This window comes from Ursus maritimus, unplaced genomic scaffold (assembly GCF_017311325.1).
Source record: "Ursus maritimus isolate PB19 unplaced genomic scaffold, ASM1731132v1 scaffold_32, whole genome shotgun sequence".
In the NCBI taxonomy this organism is placed as follows: domain Eukaryota; kingdom Metazoa; phylum Chordata; class Mammalia; order Carnivora; family Ursidae; genus Ursus; species Ursus maritimus.
In genome coordinates, this window is record NW_024425786.1 from 30872349 (window position 1) to 30897255 (window position 24907).

The window sequence follows — 24907 nt, forward strand, 5'->3', positions numbered from 1 at the left end:
ATCTCACAACCCCGAGATCGTGACTCGAGCCAAAACCAAGAGTCAGAGGCTCAACCGACTGAGCCACCCAGGCGCCCCAGACTTCAGTTTTTAATTTATTGTTTTCTGCGAGATGGCTGATATGGCAACTCTAGCCCCACTATTACCAGAAAAGAAGCTCATTATCCCGCTTCCACGCCGCTTTCGTTCCTCATAGCCCTTACCATCATCTGGGATGTTACCAATTTTCTATTTTTTATTGTTAAGAAGAAAACCACAGGCTCAAAATGGGGTCACTTAGCCATGTCATTAAACCGCTTAATAGCTAGGCTAATTGCAATTCCAACCACCCCCAGAAATGTAGTGTTTAATAAGTCACAGGAGTTTTGTGTCTGGCACCACTAAGCTATGTCACATGGGCTCCTCTCCATCCCCCCAAAGGTAAGTGAGGTAATCCACCTAATTAGACCCCCAGCTCTAACCTTGAGAGAAGGTGACCTTTCATGGAATAATCCTTTCTTTTCTTTTTCGCTAATAATTTCCTTGCCCCACGCTCACTCCTAGAAAACCTTCTGTTTTATACAACTCTCTAGTGCTCCCCTTACTTGCTAGGATCATGGATCGATTCATGAATCACTAAGCCAGTTAGATCTTCAACCGTGACTGGGCTGAATTTCACTTAACATTATCTATTTAATTCCTCACGAGTTAAGATCCAAGAGAGCAGGATCATTTTGATAACTGCTATATGCTCAGAGCCTGTAACAATGCGGGACCCATGGGTAGGCACTCAAGAGAGTTGCTGAACGAATGAATGACAGGATGACAAAGAAGGGGGCCCTCCTACCAGAAGAGCTGAGGGCCACGTGGTCCCTCCGAGAGGCCGCCTGGCCCCTACCTCCATGGTGGGTGCGGGCTGGCCGCTGTCCCCAGGTGCTAAGGCCCCGGGCGCGTCCGCCGCCCAAAAGCCGGGTTTTCGCTGCGCCGGCTTCCCGAGTGCGCCCGGGGCGGTCCTCAGGGCGGAGCTTGCGGCGCGCGGAGCGCCGGAAGACGCGCGCGCTGGTGGGCGGCTGCGCGGCCGCGTGGGGTGACCGGGCCGTGGTGGTCGGGCGGCAGGGCGACCGGTGCCGCGATTACGCGCGCGGCGGAGGACGGAGGCGCTGGACACCTCGCTGCGGCCCACGAGGGCGGCGGTGGAACTGGCCGATGCTGCCGCGGGCCTGCTGGCGTCAGAGCGACAGCCCGCGAGGTGTATCCTCGCCCGCGTCTGCGGGAAGCGGGGCCGGGGCAGCCCTCCCACTGCGTCGGTGGAGCCCCGCTGCCCGGCGCGCGGCCGCGGAAGCTGCCGCCTGGGAGGGCGGCGGCATGATGCGGTGCGGCGGCCGGCCTTAGGCCGGCTTCGCGGAAGCCGGGAGCGGGGAGAAGAAGCCCGGCGTCTGGGGCGGAGGCCGAGGTCGAGGTCCCGCGGGCTCCCCGGGAAGGAAGCCTGCGGAACGTGGGGGTGCTTCGGAGAATCGTCGGTGAGCGGGGGCATGTGGTCTACGAAGGCTGGGAAGAACAAAAATCTGCTACCTCCCGGTCTCCTCCGAAGAGACACCAGTGGCGCCGAAAGCCTCGGGAGCGAGTGCTCTTGCGGCGGCGTCCCTGATCCCAGCAGCATACAGGGCCGAGCTGGTGAGGCTTCGCGGTCGGCAGCCTCCATCCCGGGAGGCACGGCCGGGAGCAGGGAGGAGGGCCAGCTTCAAATGATGGTTCGAAAGTTTCCCCCACTTCGGTAACTCGACGTTTACTTTTACATACGTATTCGGGGCAGGGTATTTCCATTGATACTTCTGTGCCCGCAGGATGCAGCTCCTTTCTTGTGCATCGGGCGCAGCTTAAATGGCGGGGTGGGGGTGGAGGGAGCCCGTAAGCTACGTACCCTTCCTCACAACTTCAAAAGTTGGGCCGGCTCCCTTGCACGGAGCTCGACTGTACGTGTGGGGCCCCAGATGTGCCGAATCTGGTCACCGCGGAGGCACCTAATCAGATGCCCGGGCGGGGGGCGGTGGCTGGATGAGATGATAGATTTGAGTTGTTCCCTGATTTTCCTTTTGGCAAATAGTTCTGCACTAGTCTCATGATACTCAGAGTACTGTATTTCCCATCTGAACACACACCCTCACCCAATTTAAAGTTTCTGAAACCAGGTGACGTATTAACAGGTTAAAAGGACTTGCAGGCTGCTGGGCATCTGCGTGGTGGGTTGTGTCTAGCGCTGTTTGGTCATGTGAAAATGCAGCTGTGTGATTATTCCAATACTTATGACACTTGAACTTTAAATTTAGATTCGAATTGTTTTTAAAAAGTAGCTTAAAAAGATAATGCTGTGTGTGGTGCAGCATTAAAGCAAAAGGCTTATAGTAATATTTATTAAGGGTTTTTGCATGCCTGACATTGTTTGCATTAGTATTAGAGCCCTATAAAGGCAATTTGTTATCCCCGCTTTATAGACGAAGAAACTGAAGTCAGAGTTGAAGTGCCTTAGAGCTTTTTAAGTACAGGTGTCAGGATTCTCACCAAGCTGTCTGATTTCTCAAAGCTTGCCCTCTTCAATTCTGAAGAGGCAGGAAGGTGCTTGCAGCCTGGCCAAGGAGGGAACGCCAAGGCAGTGTCTGTGCCTGTTTGTATCTTTTGGCTGTTTGCCTATGTGCCTACGGAACGGGAGACAGCCACGTCTGCTATAATTGATTATACTTTTAGAATCCACGTTGATGCCAAGTCTTTGTTTTTGGATCTTTTGCAGTTTAGAATAGATTTCTGCAAGTTCTGGAGTTCTGGCTGTGTGGTGGGTGCTTCTGAATCTCTTCTGCCTTTTTTGCTCTTCTAGAAGAATATAGAGGCATGCACTCAGCCTACTTCAACTGGCTGCCTCCCGAGGAGGCAGTTCTTCATTCAAGAGAGAAGTCAGTGTTTCAGAGTTAAAGTCACATCAGCCTCTTAGAGCCCCCAGCTTCTGGTGCCACAGGGACACGCCAAAGTCCCAAGGGCAGGAGGTTGTGCTCAGAGGAGACGACACACCTGTGAAGCGGCCTCAGGAGAGGCTCTGGCCGCTTTCCTCCCTGAATGGACAAGCCCAGTCGGGGCGGGGGCGCGCCATGCTGCAGCAGCTCCTCATCACTCCTGCCCACGGAGGCCAGGCACCGGCGTGAGCCGCGCCATCCGGCGAAGGCAGAGGCGCCGGAGGACGTGACTAGATGCTTGAAGAGAAGGCAGATTCAGGCTGAGGGAGGGGAATGGCGAGAGAAGAATTCCTCAATTTGTGTGTGAAAGGATAGGTACACTTTATTGAGGTGGGATCTCTTTGGGAGAAAAATTGGGGAAAGCAGGTCTTGGGGTTCGTGTCAGGCTTTGGGAGGGAGAAACATTGGTCTCACGCCATGTGCTCAGCTGCTGCCATCTCCAGTCCTCAGATACAGCACAGCAGTGTTCCCACCAGTGGCTCCCAAGTATATGGGTCAGCACTTGCCTCCCTAACGCTCCAAAGTCTTCTCCTTCACGTATGGCACCCAGCCAGGCTAAAAAGGAGCAGTTCTTTTCTTCTGGGAGAAGAAAACACACGTTTTGATGACTCATTTACAGGAGACTAGGTGGAATGGTCCATGCTGAACTGATCTGTGGTCTGGTCAGACAGGTAGATGGACAGAGGAATTTGTGTGTCTCTACACTGTCTCTTAGTTCATACCTTTAACACTTCCAAGTCCAGCTGATATCTGTTCTCGCTTGCAGCAGGCAGGGACCTTGCTATGGTCTTGACCGATGGAAAATGAATAATGATCTCCAATGCTTGTTGTTAATTGAAGGAGATAGACACATATCCAGATCAAAGTAATAGAAGGTAGCATAAGAAAATGCTAGGGTAAACTTTCAAAGACAAGAGACAGGAAACATTCTTCTGATTGTATTTATCAGAGAAATTTTCACAGCTGATAAACACGTGAACTGGGCCTTGAAAGATATCTTAAGTTTTTTTGTAGAAAATTTGGGGAAAGGGTGTGAAATGATTGCCTTAAGAGTGGTTCAGAGAATGGGAATATCCCGTCTAACTGAGGGCTAAGAAAGTGGCTAATGTATGGTGGATGGATAGCAAGAAGTGGCAAGAGAACTAACATGTGGAAAGGATGCTTCAGGCTAATTGTAGAGCGCCTTGAATGTCAGCGGTGAAGTGTTTGGATTTTCCTCTTGTCAATCCTTCAACAGAGGAGGCCTGGTAATCTGTGCTTTTGGACCAGTGTTGACCATTGGGAAGTACTAATGCCCAAAGCAACATACTGCAGACCTCCTCATTGCTGAGGCTCCTACTGTCAGAGGTGCCTCTACGTGTCCCTCTTAGAAGGTTTTGAGAGAAAAGCCATGTTCAGCAGATCTGGCAGCAGTTTTTCTTTTGGGAGATTTGGGGAGATATAAACTTCATAGCTCTTTCCCTTAGCACTGCTCTCTCAGGATGCTGATGAGATCCAGGAGAAAAGTTTGAAGGATGAAGTCCCATCTGGGTCCCCAGCAGCAGAATCCCAGGTGGGTTGGTTTCCTTTCATTCTCTTTGCCATGTTGTTTGGTTTTTAAGGCTTTAACTGGTTTTTTTTTTTTTTTTTTTTTTTTTTTAAGTGTGAGGGGTGTGGCTAACAGATTCAACATAGGAGCTCAGTGCAAGATGCTCTTTCTACAGGTACTGGGCTGCAGGTGGCCATCCTCCTTTATGGTGGCTCCATTAACTGCTTATGAACTACATCAGATTTAGCGCCAAAGACTTCGCGCCGAGCAGAATGAGTGATGGAATTCTAGCCCTAAAACAAACAGATACCACTTGGAGTCTAAAATGTACATCTTTTTTTTTTTTTGTATTTTAAACTCAAAAACAAACTTTGTTAAGAGAGAAGAAGGTTCTGACATTTTTTTATTTTAATGTTTTTTTATTACATTATGTTAGTCACCATAGAGGACATCCCTGGTTTCTGATGTAAAGTTCAATGATTCTATTAGCTATGATAACACCCAGTGCACCATGCAATACGTGTCTCCTCCTTACTACCCATCACCGGGCTCATCCCATTCCCTCCCCCTCTGAAGCCCTCAGTTTGTTTCTCAGAGTCCATAGTCTCTCAAGCTTCATTCCCCCCATCACTCTCCCCTTTCTTTATCTCTTTCTTCCCCACCGATTCTCCTTAGTTCTTAATGTTCCATAGATAAGAGAAATCATATGATAATTGTCTTTCTCGCTGACTTATTTCACTTAGATTTCATCCTCCAGTGCTGTCCATGTTGCAGCAAATGTTGAGAACTCGCTCTTTCTGATAGCTGGAGTAATATTCCATTGTATATATGGACTACAGTTTCTTAATCCAGTCATCTGTTGGGAGGGCATTCCTCGGGTTCCTTCCAAGCGATTTTAGCTATTGTGGACAATGCTGCTATGAAACATTGGGGTGCATATGGCCCTTCCTTATTATGTCTGGATCTTGTTGGGGTAAATACCCAGTAGTGAATGGCTGGATCATAGGGTAGTCTCAATTTTTGAACTTTTAAGGACCTCCACAACTGTTTTCCAGGAGTGGCTGTACCACCTTGCAGCTCACCACCAACAATGAGGAGGGATCCCCTTTCTCCATATCCTCTCCAACAATTGTGTTTCTTTGCCTGCTAATTTTTGCCATCTCTAACTGGCAATAGGTGGTATCTTAGTGTGGGTTTTGATTTGAATTTCCTGATGGCTAATGATTTTGAACACTTTTTTCATGTGTCTGTTAGAATATTTGTATGTCATCATTGGACAAGTGTCTGATTCATATCTTCTGACTCATTTTATGATTTGTTTATTTGTTTCTTGTGTATTGAGTTTGGATAGTTCTTTTGTAGATCTTGGATACCAGTCTTATCTGTAAACAAGGCTCATTTGCAAATATCTTCTCCCATTCCGTGGAGCCTCTTAGTTTTTTGATCAGTTTCCTTGGCTGTGCAGAAGCTTTTGATCTTGATGAAGTCCCACAAGTTCAATTTATCTTTTGTTTCTCTTGCCTTTGGAGATGTGTCTGAAAAAGGTTGCTTTGCCATGGTCGTAGAGGTTGCTGCTCTATGTTCTCCTTCTAGAATTTTGATTGATTCCTCGTCTCACATCGAGGTCTTTCATCCATTTGGAGTTTATCTTTGTGTATGGTGGGGAAAGAGTGCTTGTCTAGTTTCATTCTTTTGCATGTAGCTCGGGCCAATTTCCCAGCACCATTTATTGAAGAGACTGTCTTTTTTCCACCAGATGTTTTTTCCCTGCTTTACCAAAGATTAAGTTGCCCAAAGAGCCGAGGGTCTGTTTCTGCCTCTATTCTGTTCCATTGGTCTATGTGTCTGTTTTTGTGCCAGTACTCATGGCCGCTTCCTTTGGTGATCCAACTTGCTAGTACAGTTCGTAATCCTGCATCTGTGGATGCCCAGCTTTGTTTTTCCTTTTCAACTATTTCCTTTGGCGATTCGGGCTCTCTTTCTTGGTTCCATACAAATTTAAGGACTATTGTGTTCCAGCTCTTTGAAAAAATGTCCTCGGTATTTTGATTGGGATTAGCATTGAAAGGGTAGATGCTGGGTAGCAGGGATATTTTTGAACTATGTTAATTTTTCCGATCCATGAGCATGGAATAGTTTTCCATCTTTTTGTGTCTTCTTCAATGTCTTTCTAAGAGCGATTCAGAAGTCCAATATAGCTCCCTTTACGTCTCTGGTTCAGTTAATTCCAAGGGTAACGTATGGTTTTTGGTGCTATTGTAAATGGGATGAGACTTCTCAATTTCTCTCTTCTTCAGGCTCATTGTTCGTGATAGAAATGCAACTGATTTCTGAGCATTGATTTTTTATCCCCTCCACATTGCTGAATTGCTCTATAACTTCTAGTAGTTCGGAGTGATTCTTTCGTCCTCATATAGAGTATCATGTCATCCAGAAGAGAAGACAGTTTGACTTTATCTGATTGCGACATTTGATACTTTGTTTCGCTCGACTTGTTGCCTGATTCTGGTGTACTATGTGTAATAGGTAGCGAGAGTGGGCACTCCTTAAGAAGCCTTTGTTCTTAAGGAAAAGCTCAACAGCTCCCATAGAAGTAAATATGTGCAGTAGGTTTTCAGAGGTGCGCTTTATGAGATAGTAAAAATTCTCATCCTACACTTCAGAAGGGTTTTAATCAGGAAAGGATGCTGTATTTTGTCAAATGCTTTTCTGCATCCTATTGAGAGAATCAATGATTTTTGAATTTTATTTTCTGGATAAATCTAAGTAACTGATGATTGATCACGTTGATACCTCTTGGATCCCCGGTTCAAATCCCAGACGGCATGATGGATAATCCTTTAATGTACTGTGGATTCTATTAGCCAGGATCTTGTTGAAGATTTTGCATCCAATTCATTAGGGAAATCGTGTCTGTAATTCTCCCTTTTGTGGGTTCTTTGCTGGTTTGGGGATCAAGGGTAATATTGGCCCTCATAAATGAGTCTGGTAGCTTATTACTGTTTTATTTTTTGAAATAGCTTTAGGAGAATAGGTATTATTTCTTCTTTGAATGTTGAGAATTCCTGAAACCCCTGGGGCCTGGAGTTTTGTTTTTGGAAGGTTGTTTATCACTGACTCATCCTCTTCATAATTAATTGGCCTGTTTAAAAATCAATTTCTTCCTGTTTCAGTCTTGGTAGTTAGAGGCTTTCCAGGAGGCCTCCATCTCTTCCAGATTGCTTAATTATTGGCATAAAGCCAGTAACTAAAAGTTTCTAATAATCCTTCCAATTCTCATTGGTTTTGGTTAGGACCTCTCCTTTCATTCATAATTTTATTAATTTGGTCCTTTTCTTTTGGATAAGTCTTACCATGTCTGTCAATTTATTAATTTCCAAAGAACCAGCTTTCGCTCTGTTGATCTGCTCACCTGTACCTGGTTTCAATTCATTGATTTCTGCTCTAATCTTGGCTTTCAACTGCCCTCGTGTGTGGATTAGGCTCTGTCCTCTGTTGCTGTTCCAGCTGCTTGAGGCGAGAATAAAGAAACTGCATTTTAGATTTTTCATTCTTTTGGAGTGAGGCTTGGATGGCTATGTATTTCCTCACGTAGGATCATCCTTTGCAGTATCCTTACAAGTTTTACCATTGTGTTTTCATTCGCTTAGTCTCCATATAATTGTTTTATGTGATTTTATCTGTTTATCAAATCATTCCAGCTATGGATTTCTAGTCTCCAAGTGGTTGAGTTTCTTCCAAATTTTTCCTGGTGGTTGAGTTCCCATTTCAGAGCGCTTGTGGTCTGAGAATATGCAGGAATAATTTCAGTCCTTGGTATCAGCTTGAGACCGTTTAGCTCAGAACTACGGTCTATTCTTGAGAATGTTCCATGGGCATTAGAATAGAATGAGTATTCTTGGTTCTGGGGTGTAGTGTTCTATATATATCTATGAACTGTCAATCTGCTGAGTATGGCATCAAAGCCTCTTGTCTTTTGCCGGATTTCTGCATGGTGTTCTGTCTATTTCTGATAGTGGAGTGTTGAGGTCCCCTACTATATACTGTATTTTTATCTATATGTCTCTATATTGTGGTTAAGAGTTCGCTTGTGTATGTATCTTGTTGCTCCCCTGTAACAGTATATATATTTATAATTGTTCATATCCACTTGCTTGATACATCCTTTAAGAAAATACAGTGCCCTTCTTGTGTCTCTAACTATAGTCTTTAGTTTAAAATCCAACTATCTGATATGAGAATTGCTACCCCTAGCTTTCTTTTAGTGTCCATTGGCATGAAAGATGCAGTATTCCATCCCCTTTACTTTCAGTCTGAAACAATGTATCTTTAGGTTCAAATGAGTCTCTTGTAGACAGCAAATGGATGGGTTATGTCTTTATCCAATCTGCAACCCTGTGGTGTTTTATGGGGAGCATTTAGGCCATTTACATTGAGATCGATAATGAGAGATACACTTTAATGATGCCATGTTGCCAGTAAAGTCTTCTTGTTTCTATCGATGCAACTTTCTGTTCTGATCACTCTTGGGGGCCTTTTTACTTTTATAGAACCCCTTTTAATACTTCCTGAGGGCTGGTTTTGTTTGGATATTGGTCAATGACTGGCAATTCTTGGAAGGTCTTTATTACTCCATCCATTCTGAATGACAGCCTTGCTGATAGAGGATCCTTGGCTGCATGTTTTTCTGTGAAAGAGCTTTAAAAATGCCCCTCAACCCTTCTCATTCTAGGTCTTGTAGACAGGTCTGACGTCATCTGATACTTTTGCTTGTGGTAAGCGGAGAAATTCTTTTTTGCCCTGGCCGCCAATACTGTATCCTTGGATCTACATATTTGCGAAATGCATACATGATGTGACGTGACGGGCATAGGTTTGATGCTGTTGAGCTCTGAGGGTCCTCTGGCCTTTGACAAATGTTGTTTCCCCTTGCTGATTTAGGTAAGTTCTCAGGTACAATTTGTCAAAACTCGTTCTGCTCTGTTCCACTTTCGGATGCCAGTGGATACTGACATTGGAACGCTTCATTGAGTCAGAATCTCCTGTAACCTCATTCTTAGAATGGATTTTGATCCATATCTTGTTTTAGCTTTCTTCTACTAACTCCATCCTCCACTCCGCCTATTCACCTCCTGGCCGTAGTGAGCTAGTTTTGACTCATTTGTATAGAACCTTTAATTTCGCCAAATTCGCTCTCATTTCTGCTCCTCAGAGATTCTAGTATTCTCATTAACATTTCCTCGCAATATTTTTTCAAGTCTACACATCATCTTGACCATTGTTACTTGAACTCTATTTCTGATAATTTAGTTATATCCATATCCTTATCAGTCTGTGGCAGGAGCCACAGAGTCACTCTACTTTTCGTCGGGGATTTTCCTCTCGTGGCTATTCTGATGAGGAGAGGTTGCGGCTTGTCCAGAGGCCAAATTATTGACCGGACCCAGGCCGTGCACCCTTGTTTTATAGAGACCTTAGGATGGGCTTCTTGGATTTTTCAGCCTCCGCCTTCTGTGTTCTGGGGGAGGGGCCTGCTCGCGCGACACGACAACCCTGTTTGGGTAGTGTCTCCGGTGTCTCCCTGGCGAGGGAGGATGGGGATGGGCACTCCCTGGCTCTGTATTTCCAGGCTTTTGTTCTCTGGCGGCTTTCCCTGGCGGTTTGCTGTGCCTCTTCTGAGAGTCAGAGAAGCAGCGGCCAAATTTCAGCCTCTGTCACGGAAGAGAAGGATTGCGGCCCATTCTCCACTGATGTTCTGGCCACTTTAACTCTGTTACTGTTGGTGCTGCTCAACCCTGCAGCGTCCCGGGATGTGCGCCCCACACCCGGAGTCCCAGCCCTCCCTTCCAGGGCCGGCGCCTCTCTGTCCTTTGTGTTTCTAACGCCGCCAGCCACCAGCCGCCCCGCGCGCCCCCTGAGCTCTCGGTCTCAGTCTGGATCCAGTGAGCGCACCGGAGCTCCGTTTCAGTCTGGTCACGTGCGCTCCCGGCTCACGGTCACAGTCCGCTCTCTCGCGGGTGCCCTCCGTGAGCCCCGCCCGCTCTCCCGTGCAGGTGGCTACCGCTTCCCGGCGCCCGAACGCGGCGGCTCCCTCCCCCTTCCGTTTATCTTCCGATATCTGTGCGGTTTCACGGCTCCCCGCTTCATACCTCAATACTCAGCGCTGGAGATGTTCATTTGTAGAGATCCAGATGCATCTTCCTGCGTCTCAGGCTGGTTCCGTGGTTGTTCAGGCTGGTCTGGTACCTATCCAGCTCGACTCAGGGGACCAGCTGAAAAAGGGGTCCCCCACTCCTCCGCCATCTTAACTCCTTACCCCAGAAGAGTTGTTTTTTTTTTTTTTCCCATTAAAAACTTATTTTATTTGGAAATAATTTTAAACTTACAAAACACTGCAAAAATACAGATAGGTCAAGGAACACATGCATAATTTTTTCAGATTCAGTTGAGGGTAACACACAGCCCGACCCCTGATCTCTAAATACCTAGGCGTGTTTTTTCCTAAGACTGTTTCCTTAGAGAACCACAGTATCAACTGATCAACTTCACTTACCACCTATCAACCACTGCTCAACTTCAAAAATGTACATTGATACAGTGCCTTTATCTTTTGTCCATAATCCAGTGTGGCCAGCTCTCTGTATTCCTACCAGCTATTCGTAAAGGGGTAATATTGGTTTTTTTTAATGTTTTTTTTTTATTATGTTAGTTACCATACAGTACATCCCTGGTTTCTGATGCAAAGTTCGATGATTCATTAGTTGCGTATAACACCCAGTGCACCATGCAATTCCTGCCCTCCTTACTACCCATGACCGGTCTATCCCATTCCCCCACCCCCCTCCCCTCTGAAGCCCTCAGTTTGTTTCCCAGAGTCCACAGTCTCTCATGCTTCATTCCCCCTTCCCAGAAGAGTTTTAAGTGAAAAGAACTTGGGTTCTGAAGTTAGATGGTACAGGATTTGAACTTACCTCTTGTATTTATTTGCTTGGTGCTGGGGGCAGTTTTTTCTAGCTGTTTACAATCCCAGTTTCCTCAGCTGATTCAGACGCTGATTCCTTCTAAGATTGAAGTGCATTTCAGAGTTATTTACAGCAATAGGGAAGAAGTTATAATAGTGTAATTATTTAAAGAGTTATCTCTGCATTCCACTATCTGGAATTCCTTGCCTCTGGACATTTATCAAAAACCAATGGGATTCTTAGTGCTAGGAAAAGATTAAATTTTGTTAAAATTGAGGTACAATTTAAATATAAGAAAACACACTAAAGAAAGTGTATAGTTCTATTTTGGCATATGTATACACCCTGTAACCAGAGTATAGACCATTTCCACCGTGTCCCTTTCCAATCAAAACTTCGCTGTGTGCCCAGTAGAGAGTACATGGGATCTGTGTTATTTCTTACAACTGTATGGGAATCTATAATTATCTCAAAATAAAAAGTTTAAAAAGAATTTATATTCTGCAATTGATAGGTACAGTGTTCTGTAAATGTCCAGTAGTTTAAGTTGGCTGATGGGTTGTTCAAATCTGTATCCTTGATACACTTTTGTCCACTTGTATCAATTACTGAGACAGGAGTGTGAAAATCTATATCTTGGTTTCGTCTTTATCTCCCTTTAGTTCTTTCAACTCTGCTTTGAGTTCCGTTATCAGATGCATTAATGCGTAGGATTGTTGCCTTCCTGATGAACTGGCAGTTTACGAGGTGTCTCTTCTTTATGGCTAGTCATAGTCCTTCTAAGTCCACTTTGTCTGATTTACTACAGTTCCTCCAGTGTTCTTTCAGTTCTTTTGCTTTTAACCTTATCTGTGTCTATATATTTAAAGTGTGACCTTACATATGGCCATGTCTGGCTTGTTTTGTGCGTTTCCAGTTACCGTCATCATTGATATGGTGGGATTTAACTGAATATTCGATTTAACTGAATATTCTTGTTCTTTGTTGGCTGTTCACCCATCTTTGTTTCTTTCATCCTCTTCTGCTTCCTCTTGACTGTATAGTTTTTTAGTATTCCACTTTATGTCCTCTGATGACCTTTGAGCTCTACTTGTTTGATTTGCTTTTAGTGGTTGTTCTGGCCATTACAATACACGTTTTTAACATATCACAGTTGAATTAACATTATGCTGTCACACATGGTATGAAAGCCTCCTATTTCCATTTATTCTTTCTCATTCTTTGTATATTGTTACCATACATTTCGCTTTACACGTTATAAACCCCACAGTACATTGTTCTTATTTTCATTTTTTTATTTTTTAAAAAGATTTATTTATTTATCTGAGGGAGAGAGCACATGTGCATGCAAGTAGGGGGAGGGGCAGAGGGAAAGAGAGAATCTCAAGCAGGCTGCCCATTGAGAGCATGCTCCCCTCTTATTTTTATTTTTAGTGGTAAATTGCTTTTAAGAAATTAAGAAAAGGAGGGGCTCCTGGGTGGCTCAGTCGGTTAAGCGTCTGCCTTCAGCTCAGGTTATGGACCCAGGATCCTGGGATTGAGCCCCATGTCCAGCTCCTTGCTCTGCAGGGAGTCTGCTTTTCCCTCTGGCCCTCTCCCCGCCCCCCCAACTCATGCTCGCACACACGCACTCTCTCTCAAATAAATACAATCTTTAAAGAAAAAAGAGATTAAGAAAAGGAGAAAAAAACAGGTCTTTTCATATCTGTCTACATAATTACCAATACAGGCCCTCTTCATTCCTTCTTTTATTTCCAAGTTTCTAACTGGCATCATTCTCTTCACTCAGAGGGATGTTGTTTAACATTTCTTGTAGTGCGGCTGTCTGATGGATTCTCACAGCTTTTGCTGATCTAAAGATGTCTTTCTATTGTCTTCCTCCTTGAGACTCTTTCGTTGGATATAGAACTCTAGGGTGACTTTGCTTCTTGTAGCACTTAGGAGTGTTCCATGATCCTTTAGCTTGTACTGTTTCGAATGAGAAGTCAGCTGTTACTCTTCTCTCCCTGCAGGTGACATGCCTCTCTGTTTGTACGGACCAGCCTTTCTTGTGTTTCGTGCCTCCGCTCCTACCTTCTGGCTACCTTCTTGATCTTCCCTTTTGTCTTTGCTTTTCAGCAGTTTTACTACGATGTGCCCACGGATGATTTTCTTTGAATTTATTTCTTTTGGGGGTTTGCTGAGCTTCTTGGGTCTGTGCCTTGATTTTTTTTTTTCCATCGAATTTGGAAAATTTTCAGCCTTTATTTAATATTTTTTCTGCCCATTCTTTTATCTCCTTCTGAGATTCCAATTGCATGGATATTAAACCACTTGGTATTATCCTGGATTATTTTTCTTTTCTCTCTTGGTGCTTCAGTTTGAATAATATCTATTGACCTGTCTTAAGTTTCACAGATCTCAATTTTTACCAAAAGAAAAAAAAATCCTGAAACTTAATTGGTATTGTAATCAATAGGTCACTTTGCAGAGAATAGCTATCTTATAAATACTGAGTCTTCCCATCCATAACCTGGTATATCTCTTCACTATTTAGATCTTTAATTTCTCCCAGCGATGTTTTATGGTTTTATTGTAAAGATTCTGTACTTACTTTGTTAACTTTATCCCTAAGTATTTCATAATTTTCTGATCCCTTATAATTGCTATTTGTAATTTCAATTTATAACTGTCCATTGCTAGTATTTAAAAGTACAATTGATTTTTTTATACTGACCTTGTATTCTGTAACCTTGCTAAACATACTAGTTCTAGTAGCTTTTTATAGATTCCTTAAGGTTTTCTTTGAACATAATCACATTATTAGCAAATAAAAAGAGAATTCTTGCCTTCAAAAAAAAAAAGTTTCACAGATCTCATCTTTGTCAGGGTTCAATCTGCCACTAAGTCTGTTCAGTGGATTTTTCAGGTATTATATTTCTCATTCATAGAATTTTCACTTAGTTCTTTAGCATTTCTCTCTCTGTTCTCAATTACCCCCATGTTTTCACCTATTCTGTCCTTTTTTTTTTTTTTGCGTGGGGGGGGGGCAGGGAGGGGCAGAGGGAAAGGGAGAGAAAGGGAGAGAGAAAGAATCTCAAGCAGGCTTCACCCCCAGCACAGAGCCTGACGTGGGCTCATCTCATGACCCTGAGATCATGACCTGAGCTGAAATCAAGAGTCACATGCTTAACCGGGTGCCCCTCTATTGTAAGTTTTTTAACATATATTTTAATAATTGCTTTAAACTTCCCATCTGCTAATTCCAATGACTTGGTCACCTATGGGTTTGCTTCTATTGATTTTTCTTTTCTTTTCTTTTCTTTTTTTAATTGTAAGTTTTATTTTTTTTATTTTTATTTTTATTTTTTAAAGATTTTATTTATTTATTTATTTGACAGACAGCCAGTGAGAGAGGGAACACAAGCAGGGGGAGTGGGAGAGGAAGAAGCAGGCTCCCAACCAAGGAGCCTGATGTGGGGCTTGATCCCAGAACACCGGGATCACGCCCTGAGCCAAAGGCAGACGCTTAACGACTGAGCCACCCAGTCGCCCCTGATTTTTATTTTCTTGATTATAGATTAGATTTTCTTCCTCCTTCACATGTGTAACAGTTTTTTATAGTAGTTCAGATATTGGGTATTAAAGAACAGTGAGGGATGAAATATAGTTTGTTTGTTTAGTTCTGTTTATTTCCAGGAGACTAAGCCCTTTCCTCTGTCTAGTGGTCAAGGCAAGGGACTGATTATTCATATCCCCCCTAGAGCTGTGGCTGAGCTGTGGCTGAGATACAGCTTTTATTTGAGGCGTTCATTTCTGATTAACCCAACTACAAAAGCCCATGCCACCACAGCTGGGGGTGGGGACACTGATCTTTTTTAGCTCTTGGAGTATTTGAGCTAGGATGGGGTTAGACCACAGTTCCAGACTGTTTTGTTCATCTTTGCATTAAACTCCAGTGGGACCCCAGAAATTAAGCTCATCAGGAATGCATTGGTTTCGTGACGATATGTGCTGAAAGCCTCTCCCTCTCCCTCCCTCCCTACCCCCACCACTCCCTCCCCCACCTCTCTAACCTCATCTCCTACTCCTTCCTTCACCACCTTCCACCAGTGATGCTGTTCACTTTCCTGTTCCTCAGACAACCAAGGATGCTCTCGCTTTAGGTCCTTTGTACCTGCCTGGAACGCTCTCCCCTCAGATTTCCACATGGCTCTCCCTCACTGAATTCATGTCTCCCATCAAATATCGCCTTTTTAGAGAGGCCTTCCCCCACCACCCTGCATAAAAGATCCTCCTCTCCCCTCACTGTTGTTTGCCATGTCCCTCCCTTATCCTGCTTAATTGTTTTCTAAGGCACCTATGACCATCTGTTTTTCTAAATATTTATTTATGGTAATCTCTGGAGGATTTTCAAACACAGTCAGAGGAGGCTCCCGGTAAACCTAGTTTAGACTCTCTCAGAACTTAGAATTCTGTCAGAACTCCTTGGACCTTGGTGGAGGTGGACTCCGTCTGAAAAGGAATATATTCAATATTCTAGGAACTGTTGACCTTCAAGGACATATCCGTGGACTTCACCCAGGAGGAGTGGGGACACCTGGCCCCTGCTCACCGGAATCTATACCGGGAGGTGATGCTGGAGAACTATGGGAACCTGGTCTCAGTGGGTAAGGACGGGTGAAACATTCTCCCAGAAAACCTGCCCGTTACAGGACAGTCATTATTTCTGAATTATTAAAGGTTGTGGGTTCCCTGGAGCTTGGCCTTGGGTTGTGTATTAGAGACGTCTCATTCCTTGGGGGAACTGCTGTACCTGGTAGAGCTAGAATAGGAAGACGTCCTGTGGTGCCCTCTCCATGATCAGAGACCCTGAATGTTAGAGGACTAGGACGAAATTCTGGGGATGGTTCTTAGAACTCAGCATAACCATTCATGCTCTTTTTTCTTTTTTACTTTACAAGCAGGATATCAACTTTCCAAACCTAGTGTGATATCTCAGTTGGAGAAAGGACAAGAACCATGGATGACAGAGAAAGAAGGCCCAGGAGACCCCAGGTCAGGTAAGACCAAGACAGCTAGTACATTTTAAAACATAGGCCAGAGTCTCCGCAGTCTTCCCACAGCCCCTGGACAGGGCATGCGCTAAACCTGACATCACCCTTCCCTCCGTCACCCCTGTCCTTCACCTGACCTTGCAGAAGTCTCTCCGCAATTGGAGGGAAGGGAATCTTGTCTTCATTAAGGTTAAACTTGACTTTCCCTCTTATTTTTAGTATCCTGAACTCTGAATTGAAAGCTCCTTTCTCTAAGCAGTCAGAAGTACCTGGTCTCTCCTCACAGGAAACACGTCTCTTTTCAGGACTCTCACTGCATTCGGCAGATCTTTAATTTTCTGTCTTGCATTCTATTTCCACTTTTTGCCAACTTCCATTTTACAATTTCCGCTTTGATTCTCACTCTTCTTTTCAACTCATGTATCTTTTGTATTTTTTGTAACAACTACTGTATGAAAATTCTTGCAAGAGAAATTGCCACAAGACACTTTGTCTCCAAATTCAGTGTGTTGTTTTTTTTTTAAGATTTTATTTATTTATTCGACAGAGATAGAGACCGCCAGCGAGAGAGGGAACACAAGCAGGGGGAGTGGGAGAGGAAGAAGCAGGCTCGATCCCAGAACGCCGGGATCACGCCCTGAGCCGAAGGCAGACGCTTAATGACTGTGCCACCCAGGGCCCCCCCAATTCAATGGTTTTTAACCATCTCCTTAAATTTTGCTTTATTATGAAATATTTTAGGTGTTTAGTAAGACATAAAGAACATTGTAACAAACTTCTATGTAGCTTCTACCTAGATTAAGAAAAAAAAGATTTGAAGCCCTGCTACCCTCTTACCTTTTGAAATAACCAACTCTTCCAGGTTTAAATATTGTCATTTTCACCCGTGTCTTCATACTTTTATTACAGGTGTCTGTCCCAGAGCAGTATATGGTATTGTTTTGCATGTTCTTTTTCTTTAAATGTGTATTTACTTCGACTTGCTTTTCTCCTTCAACATGGCTGATATTTATGTTGTTCTGGTTCTTCTATTTCCACTGAATTAATAAATCACAATTTATTTATCCATTTTCCTATTCATATACATTTATATTGTTTCTGAAGTTGGGGGTTACCAAGATGCAGTGTCTTCCTGCACACGTCCTCTTGTGTACATATGCGAGTATTCCGGAGCTGTTTAGTGGGGTCATGCTGTATATGCGCCTTCGCTTTGCTGGAGATTACTGACTTGCTCGACAAAGCAGGTGCACCAGTTTGTACTCCCGTCGGCAAGCCTTAAGAGTTTCCAGAGCTCAGCCTCTTTGTCAACACTTAGCTTTGTCAAACTTTAAAATTATCGTAGGGGCACCTGAGTGGCTCAGTTGGTTGGGCGTCCAACTCTGGATTTCAGCTCAGGTCAGGATCTCAAGGTTGTGGGATTGAGCCCTGTGTTGGGCTCCACACTCGGTGCAGAGTCTGCTCCAGAGTCTTTCTCTGCCCCGCCCAAATAAATAAATAAATGAATATCTTTTAAAAAATGAAATTATTGTAAATTTGTGGGTGAATATGGTATCTCGTTGTTTCTTTTGTTTTCCTGATTACTAGCAAGAGGAGCATACTTTTCATGTTTATTGACCATCCGGAGTTCTCTTATGTAAATGACTTGTTTATATCTTTGCCAATTGTTCTATTATCTTTTTTCTTGATTTATAGAAAAATTGTATGTAATATATATTATATTCTTTAAGATTTGGTTTTTCATATTTAAAGTTAATTCACCTGGAATCATTTTATATGTAATATGAGGTGAGGCTCTACTTTGACTTTTCAACAAGAATAATCAGTCCAGGAACCATTTATTCAGTAGCCACTCTGTTACCTGTCAAGTTTCCTTATATACTTGGGTCTGTTCTAGGCACTCTCTAATTCTGTTCTATTTTTCTATTCTAGCCCTACTCAAATGCCAAGCTGTCTTAATTACTGTATTTCTTAGTGAATCTGAATATCTGGTAGAGATAGTTCTCCCACTTTGTTCTTCACAATTGTCCTGGTTATTCTTAGCCTCTTGACTTCCATACAAATTACAGAACGAGTGCCTCCAATTTCACACACACATACACGCACACGCACGCGCAAATACTTCAGTGGTATTTTGATGGGAATGGAATTTATAGATCAACTTTGGGGGGAATTAATACTATCATATTGAGTTTTATTATCCAGAACATAGTGTTTTGCTCCATTTATTGATATTTCCTAACTTTTTTAAAAATAAAGTTTCAGAATTTTCCCGATAAAGGTCTACATATTACATCTCCTGTTAGATTCGTCTTGAAGACCTTATATTTTGCTATTGTAGATGGTATATATTTTTAACTTGTGTTTTGTGTTCGTTGTTGGTGTGTAATAGCCCAGTTAATTTTGTATATTGATCTTATAGCTAGCCACCTTGTTTCACTCCATTATTAATTCCAGTCATTTGTTTATATATTCTCTTGGGTTTTCTCTTTTTCAGCTTATAATACTGAAAATAATAAAAGCTGCCATGATCTTCTAGAAGGTCAGTCCCTTTAAATAATAACAGTTTGATTTTAGTTAAATCTTTTGTTTAATGCAGTAACAAAAACTCTCAACTTCATTTAAAGTTGAGTCTTCTCTTCTTCAATAGTCTCATCCTTTTTTAGGCCTGGATACTGATTTGGGGAAGGGACATAGGTGGCTTCTTCTTTCCTTCCCGGTCTTCTTCTCTTCCCCCTCCCGTATTCAGAATCAGAAGCTCACAGAACATAGACTCTATTATTGCCTTTACTCATTAAGAATTTGAAAGTACTAATATACTTTTGTGTTGACCAAAAAAAATCTCACAAGACGTTATACCTTTCAGGATACAGATCTATCAGTTGAAATATTGGTAATGGGACAACAAATTATCAAGTAAAAAAGCCAATCAGAATTTTAAAGGTTAAAAGATATTTTCGGGGGCACCTGGGTGGCTCATTCAGTTAAGTGTTTGACTCTTTATTTTGGCTTAGGTCATGATCTCAGGGTTGTGAGATCAAGCCCTGCTGGGAGGGAAGCCTTCTTGAGATTCTCTCCCTGTCTTCTTCTGGGACTCCTCTCCCCCCTCAAAAAAATAAAAGATACTTTCATAGAACATAGCAATAATAGCAGCAAAGTCTGGGTTTCTTACAAGTCTCCTTTCTAGAGACAGACTAATAACTAAGAAAATAGAACAATGTAAATATTAATACAAGTTTCAGTAAAAGACAGCTTAATGTTTTTATGAAAGTTCTTAGTTCAGACCTTATTTTCGAACGAGCATCTGCTGCTGCTGGTGTGGAGAGAGGGACATCTTTTTATCTTTCTGAGATTGTTTTCCAAAAGTTGTTGTCAACTAAAAAGGTATTCATAAGGCATAGCTCTGAAATTTCATTATTTAGTATTAGAACAGGTCTAAAGTCCTCAAATTTTACTCTCTATATAAAATCACACATTTTCCTTATTTACTGTTTCTTAACTTCCCATTACCTCCCCGGTTGCATAACCATATTTAACTGTGCAGTTGAGCCTTGAACGATACTGGTTTGTACTGCACGGGTCTGCATATACGTGGGTTTGTTACAGCACTATAAGTGTATTCTTTCTCCCTTCACATTTTATTGTAAGAATATAATATATGATACATATAACATAAAAAATGTGTTAATTGACTTATCAGTAAGGCTTCTAGGCAACAGTAGGCTATTCATAATTAAGTTTTGGGGGGAGTCAAAAGTTATACATGGATTTTTTTTTTACTGCGCTGGGGTTGGTATGCCAGTCCCCATGTTGTTCACGGGTCAACTATAATCAAAAACTCGTACTTTATATGTGTAGTTATCTAAATTTCTATTTCATACTCGTTTCAATAATTGATTTTTTAAAGCATAATGAATAAGAGTTCCTTGCATTTTTTCCATTTCTTTCAGACTTGAAGAATAAAACAGAAAGCGATGCATCAGCTGCAAAGAATGACATCTTGCAGGAACAGTTATATCATGGCGTTATGACGGAAGGGTTCCTGAGAGACGATGTCATTTATTCCACATTGAGAAAAGTCTCCAAATACGATGGTGACTTAGAAAGGCACCAGGAAACCCATGGAAGAGATGTGAGACAAGCCCTCCTGACCCACAAGAGTGGCCAAGAAACTAACAAATTTGGTGAAACTATTGTCAGTTCAAATGTTATTATAGAGCAGAGGCACCGTAAATGCGATACACCTAGAAAGGGGAACAAATACAAATTAGACTTGATTAATCATCCGAGTTACATAAGAACAAAAACCTATGAATGTAATATATGTGAAAAAATCTTCAAACAACCCATTCATCTTACTGAACACATGAGAATTCATACTGGTGAAAAGCCTTTCCGGTGTAAGGAATGTGGAAGGGCCTTTAGTCAAAGCGCATCCCTTACTACACACCAGAGGATCCATACTGGCGAGAAACCCTTTGAATGTGAAGAATGTGGCAAAGCCTTCAGACATCGCTCATCTCTTAATCAGCATCATAGAACTCACACTGGAGAGAAACCCTACGTGTGCGATAAATGTCAGAAAGCTTTCAGCCAGAACATTAGCTTGATCCAACATTTGAGAACTCATTCTGGAGAGAAACCCTTCACGTGCAGTGAATGTGGGAAAACCTTCCGACAGATTAGACACCTTAGTGAACATATAAGAATTCACACCGGGGAGAAGCCCTATGCGTGCACTGCGTGTTGTAAAACCTTTAGTCATAGAGCGTATCTAACACATCACCAGAGAATCCATACTGGGGAGAGACCCTACAAATGTAAGGAATGTGGGAAAGCCTTTAGGCAGAGGATACACCTTAGCAACCATAAAACTGTTCATACAGGAGTGAAAGCATATGAATGCAACCGCTGTGGGAAAGCCTACCGGCATGATTCATCCTTTAAGAAACATCAGAGACACCACACTGGAGAAAAACCTTATGAATGTAATGAATGTGGAAAAGCCTTTAGCTATAATTCCTCACTTAGTCGGCATCATGAGATACACAGGAGGAATGCCTTTCGAAATAATGTTTGAAAATAGATTATTCTACATGAGAACAAAAGCTGGCTCTAAATCAGTGATTCTGTGTTTTTAAATTCCAGGATTCAAATTTGAGGAATTGATATCATGATGCCAGCTTTTAATTTTGCCCATTATGTAAATAGTACATTGATAACTACTGTCTACTAACACCTCCATACAAAGTACTTAATCAAGAACAATTGGCCCTTGAAATTAAATGGTCCTTCAAATGAAATTCAGCATTATGGAAAATGCACACATAATTGTTATCTTTCTGATTTTATGGTGGATTAATCATTCTCCATGGGCATTCACTGATTTATAGACTAACAATTGGGAAGAACTTTTGAAAATACCACCACCCCTATTTTTTAAGTAAACTTTTTTTTTTAATGGGGAAACTTAAAAGTGGTGTAAAGCTCAAAAGGCATAGAAAGTTGTATAAGTGAAAATCCTTTTCCCACATCCCCCACCACCAATTTTTTTATAGAGGCAACCACCATTTTTTAATAACTAATTTTTTTGTGTGCACCCTTCCAGAGATTTTTGTATTTGTATCCAAGAGAATACAAATGCAGAGTTTTTCTTTTTAAGCATAAATGGCAGCCTCCTTTTTAAACACCCCTGCACATTACTTTTATTACTTCACCATATATCATGAAGGTCATTCCCTGCTGGTAGATACAGTGTCTACTCATTCTTTTTACAACGATGTAGTATTCTGTGGTTTGAATGTACTTTAATTTATTTAGCCGGTTCCCTATGGATGGACTTTTGGATTTCTGTTTTTTTGTTACAATGAATAGTCATAAACATTTTTTATTTCTTTCACATGTAAGTAGATATGTACGGTAAATTCCAAGAACTGGAATCTCTCACTAGAGGGTATGTGCGTTTTCATGATGGATATTGCCAAACTGGTCTTCAGAGAGAGGTTGGGCCAAATTATTTTCCTACCAGCAAGATGGAGAACTGTGGGAGCCACCTGCTGCTGAAGCATGTCCTGGAACAACTGCCGTGTCAATCATCAAAGGAGTATCGGTTTGTCTCAGTAACTTAGCATAGAAGGACAGCTGAGCTGCAGCCCCAGGAAGAGTGGTGCTTGCCATTCTTGGAGCCAGAGAGGAATCTGCCTCTTCCTGGACAGCAGCCGAGCCTACCAAAGTCTCAGCTGGAGAAGGAGAAGCCCTTTCTCCACCAGCTGCTCCAGTCTCTGATTTCTGAGGCTGGGGCTGCCTGATCAGGGAGAGTCCCTTTAAGGAGACCAATACACTTGTCTTAGCAAGTGAAATTTTGGCGGCTGCCCCTCAGATGGAATGGAGGAACACTGACAGTTGAGTCAGGGTACTCAGGATGGCAGGGTGTACCATGGATGACCAACCACACAGCCTTTTACAGGATGGTTATGTTAGCAAGTTACAAGTAACACATGGAGGAAGACAGAAAGGAGGTAGGGTGTGACTTTCTATTGAGCATTAATTAATGATTGAGAGCATTAATTAACACTGCTAATGTGAAAGCTGAGCACCAAGACTAGGACCACATGCTTTTGTACATATTCATTTTTCAATCTGGTAAACGTTTATTAAAGTTTTAGTGATTCTGTGAAATGGTAATGGATTTCCCCGATCCCCATCTCACAGCCGCTACTCCAGTTACAAATCAAAGCCTGGCACTGAGAGCCTCCATTGTATCTAGTGCTACTTTATAATTCCATCTCCCATTTTCCTCCTTCCCATATGCGCTCTGACTACACTCAGTAGATTAGTTGAGACTCTTTGGTCAGATAATACTAATCATTCGGGGGCTATTTAAGTCTCAAAGTGGGGGTATTGTTAGAGGCATATTGGGGTATCCTATAATTCATGGGCTGCAACACATTCTAACAGCAGACTGGAGCTAGGACCTGAAGCATTTGAGGAAGTCCAGGCAGCTTTCTCTCCATCTCTCACCTTGGCTTTTTGTGTTGTTGTTTTTTTTTAACACCTGTAGTAAATCACAGTTGCCATCAGCTCCAGATTTTACATACATTGTTTCCATCACCCAGAAAAAAAGATACTGCCTTTTCTTTCTTATTTCCAATCTTAAAATCCTAGGGAAGATCTCTTATTGGCTCAGCCAGGTCAGGTGCCCCCCTGTAGGTAGGCAGAGGACTTCTGTGGAACCATGTAGATGGTGTGAATGGGATGTCTGGAGGGGCAAGAGAGCAGAAAGGGTTACTGTTCATAGATGAATTCTGGATCCTAACTCACTCTGACACCCGCTCATAGGATCAGAATTTTAGAACTGGAAAGGGTCTAGGAATTCACTTAATTAGAACTCCTCAATTTAGGGGTGCCTGGGTGGCTCAGTCAGGTAAGCTTCTGCCTTCGGCTCAGGTCATGGTCCCAGGGTCCTGGGATCAGGTGCCTCATCGGGCTCCTTGCTCAGCTGGGAGTCTGCTCCTCCCTCTGCCTGCCGCTCCCCCTGCTTATGCCCTCTCTCTTTCTGACAAATAAAATAAAACAACAACAACAACAACACCCAAAAAACAAAACAAACAACTCCTCACTTTATAGACAAATGGAGAGTCTCCTTTAATTATTCATGTCCTTTACTTGAGTTGTGTTTTTAAACATTTTTTCTCCAGGTTTAGTCTAGCTTTCCAAACACCTGCCCTAAATGGCTACTCAAAGCTGTTGTTTGCCATTCTAAGTTTTATTTCTTAGATCTGCTACTGCTTCAGGAGGTCTTAATAACTTTAGAGCCTATCCATTGGTTTAGCCTATTATTGCCTGTTTCTTCATTCTGGTTATCTTACAGGCACTTCTCCCTCTGCTGGTCACGTAAATGCTCTTCCGTGGGGCTGTGTCCTTAGGCATGTTCTTTTCTCAAGCTACACATTTTGTCTAACTCTTTTTATTTTTTTATTTTTTAAGATTTTATTCATTTATTTGACAGAGAGAGAAACAGGCAGCGAGAGGGGGAACACAAGCAGGGGGAGTGGGAGAGGAAGAAGCAGGCTCCCAGCGGAGGAGCCTGATGTGGGGCTCGATCCCACAACGCCGGGATCAGGCCCTGAGCCGAAGGCAGACGCTTAACCGCTGTGCCACCCAGGCGCCCCATGTCTAACTCTTTTTAAACCTATATCTATATCTTAGGAATCTCTCCTGAACTCCAAAACATTCTATTCAGTGTCCTACTGAATATCCCCATTTGGGTATCCCATAGTCACCTCAAAGTATCCAAAACTCAACTCATAATCTTTTCAATAAACTCTGTACCCTCAATCCAGTGAGTGGTACCGCCCTCCATGCAATTCTCCAGTTTACACTTCCTCCTCATCCATCGCCTCC

The 24907-nt window shown here is 42.7% G+C and overlaps 1 protein-coding gene across 5 annotated transcripts in view; it reads left to right on the forward strand.

Annotated features, from left to right (window-relative positions):
• ZFP69 (ZFP69 zinc finger protein) overlaps window positions 1-23168 on the forward strand; it is a 33426-nt gene extending 10258 nt beyond the window's left edge. For 3 of the 5 annotated variants that reach the window (XM_040619330.1, XM_040619332.1, XM_008711986.2), the window contains 4 exons: window positions 15994-16120; window positions 16415-16513; window positions 19002-19046; window positions 20455-23168. In XM_040619330.1, coding sequence (XP_040475264.1) covers window positions 15994-16120; window positions 16415-16513; window positions 19002-19046; window positions 20455-21584 — 1401 coding nt within the window. In that variant the 3' untranslated portion in view covers window positions 21585-23168. Of the gene's footprint in view, window positions 1-4447; window positions 4534-15993; window positions 16121-16414; window positions 16514-19001; window positions 19047-20454 lie in introns of all 5 variants that reach the window. The other 2 variants (XM_040619331.1, XM_008711987.2) reach the window with 2 other exon arrangements.
• The last annotated feature ends 1739 nt before the right edge of the window (window positions 23169-24907 follow it).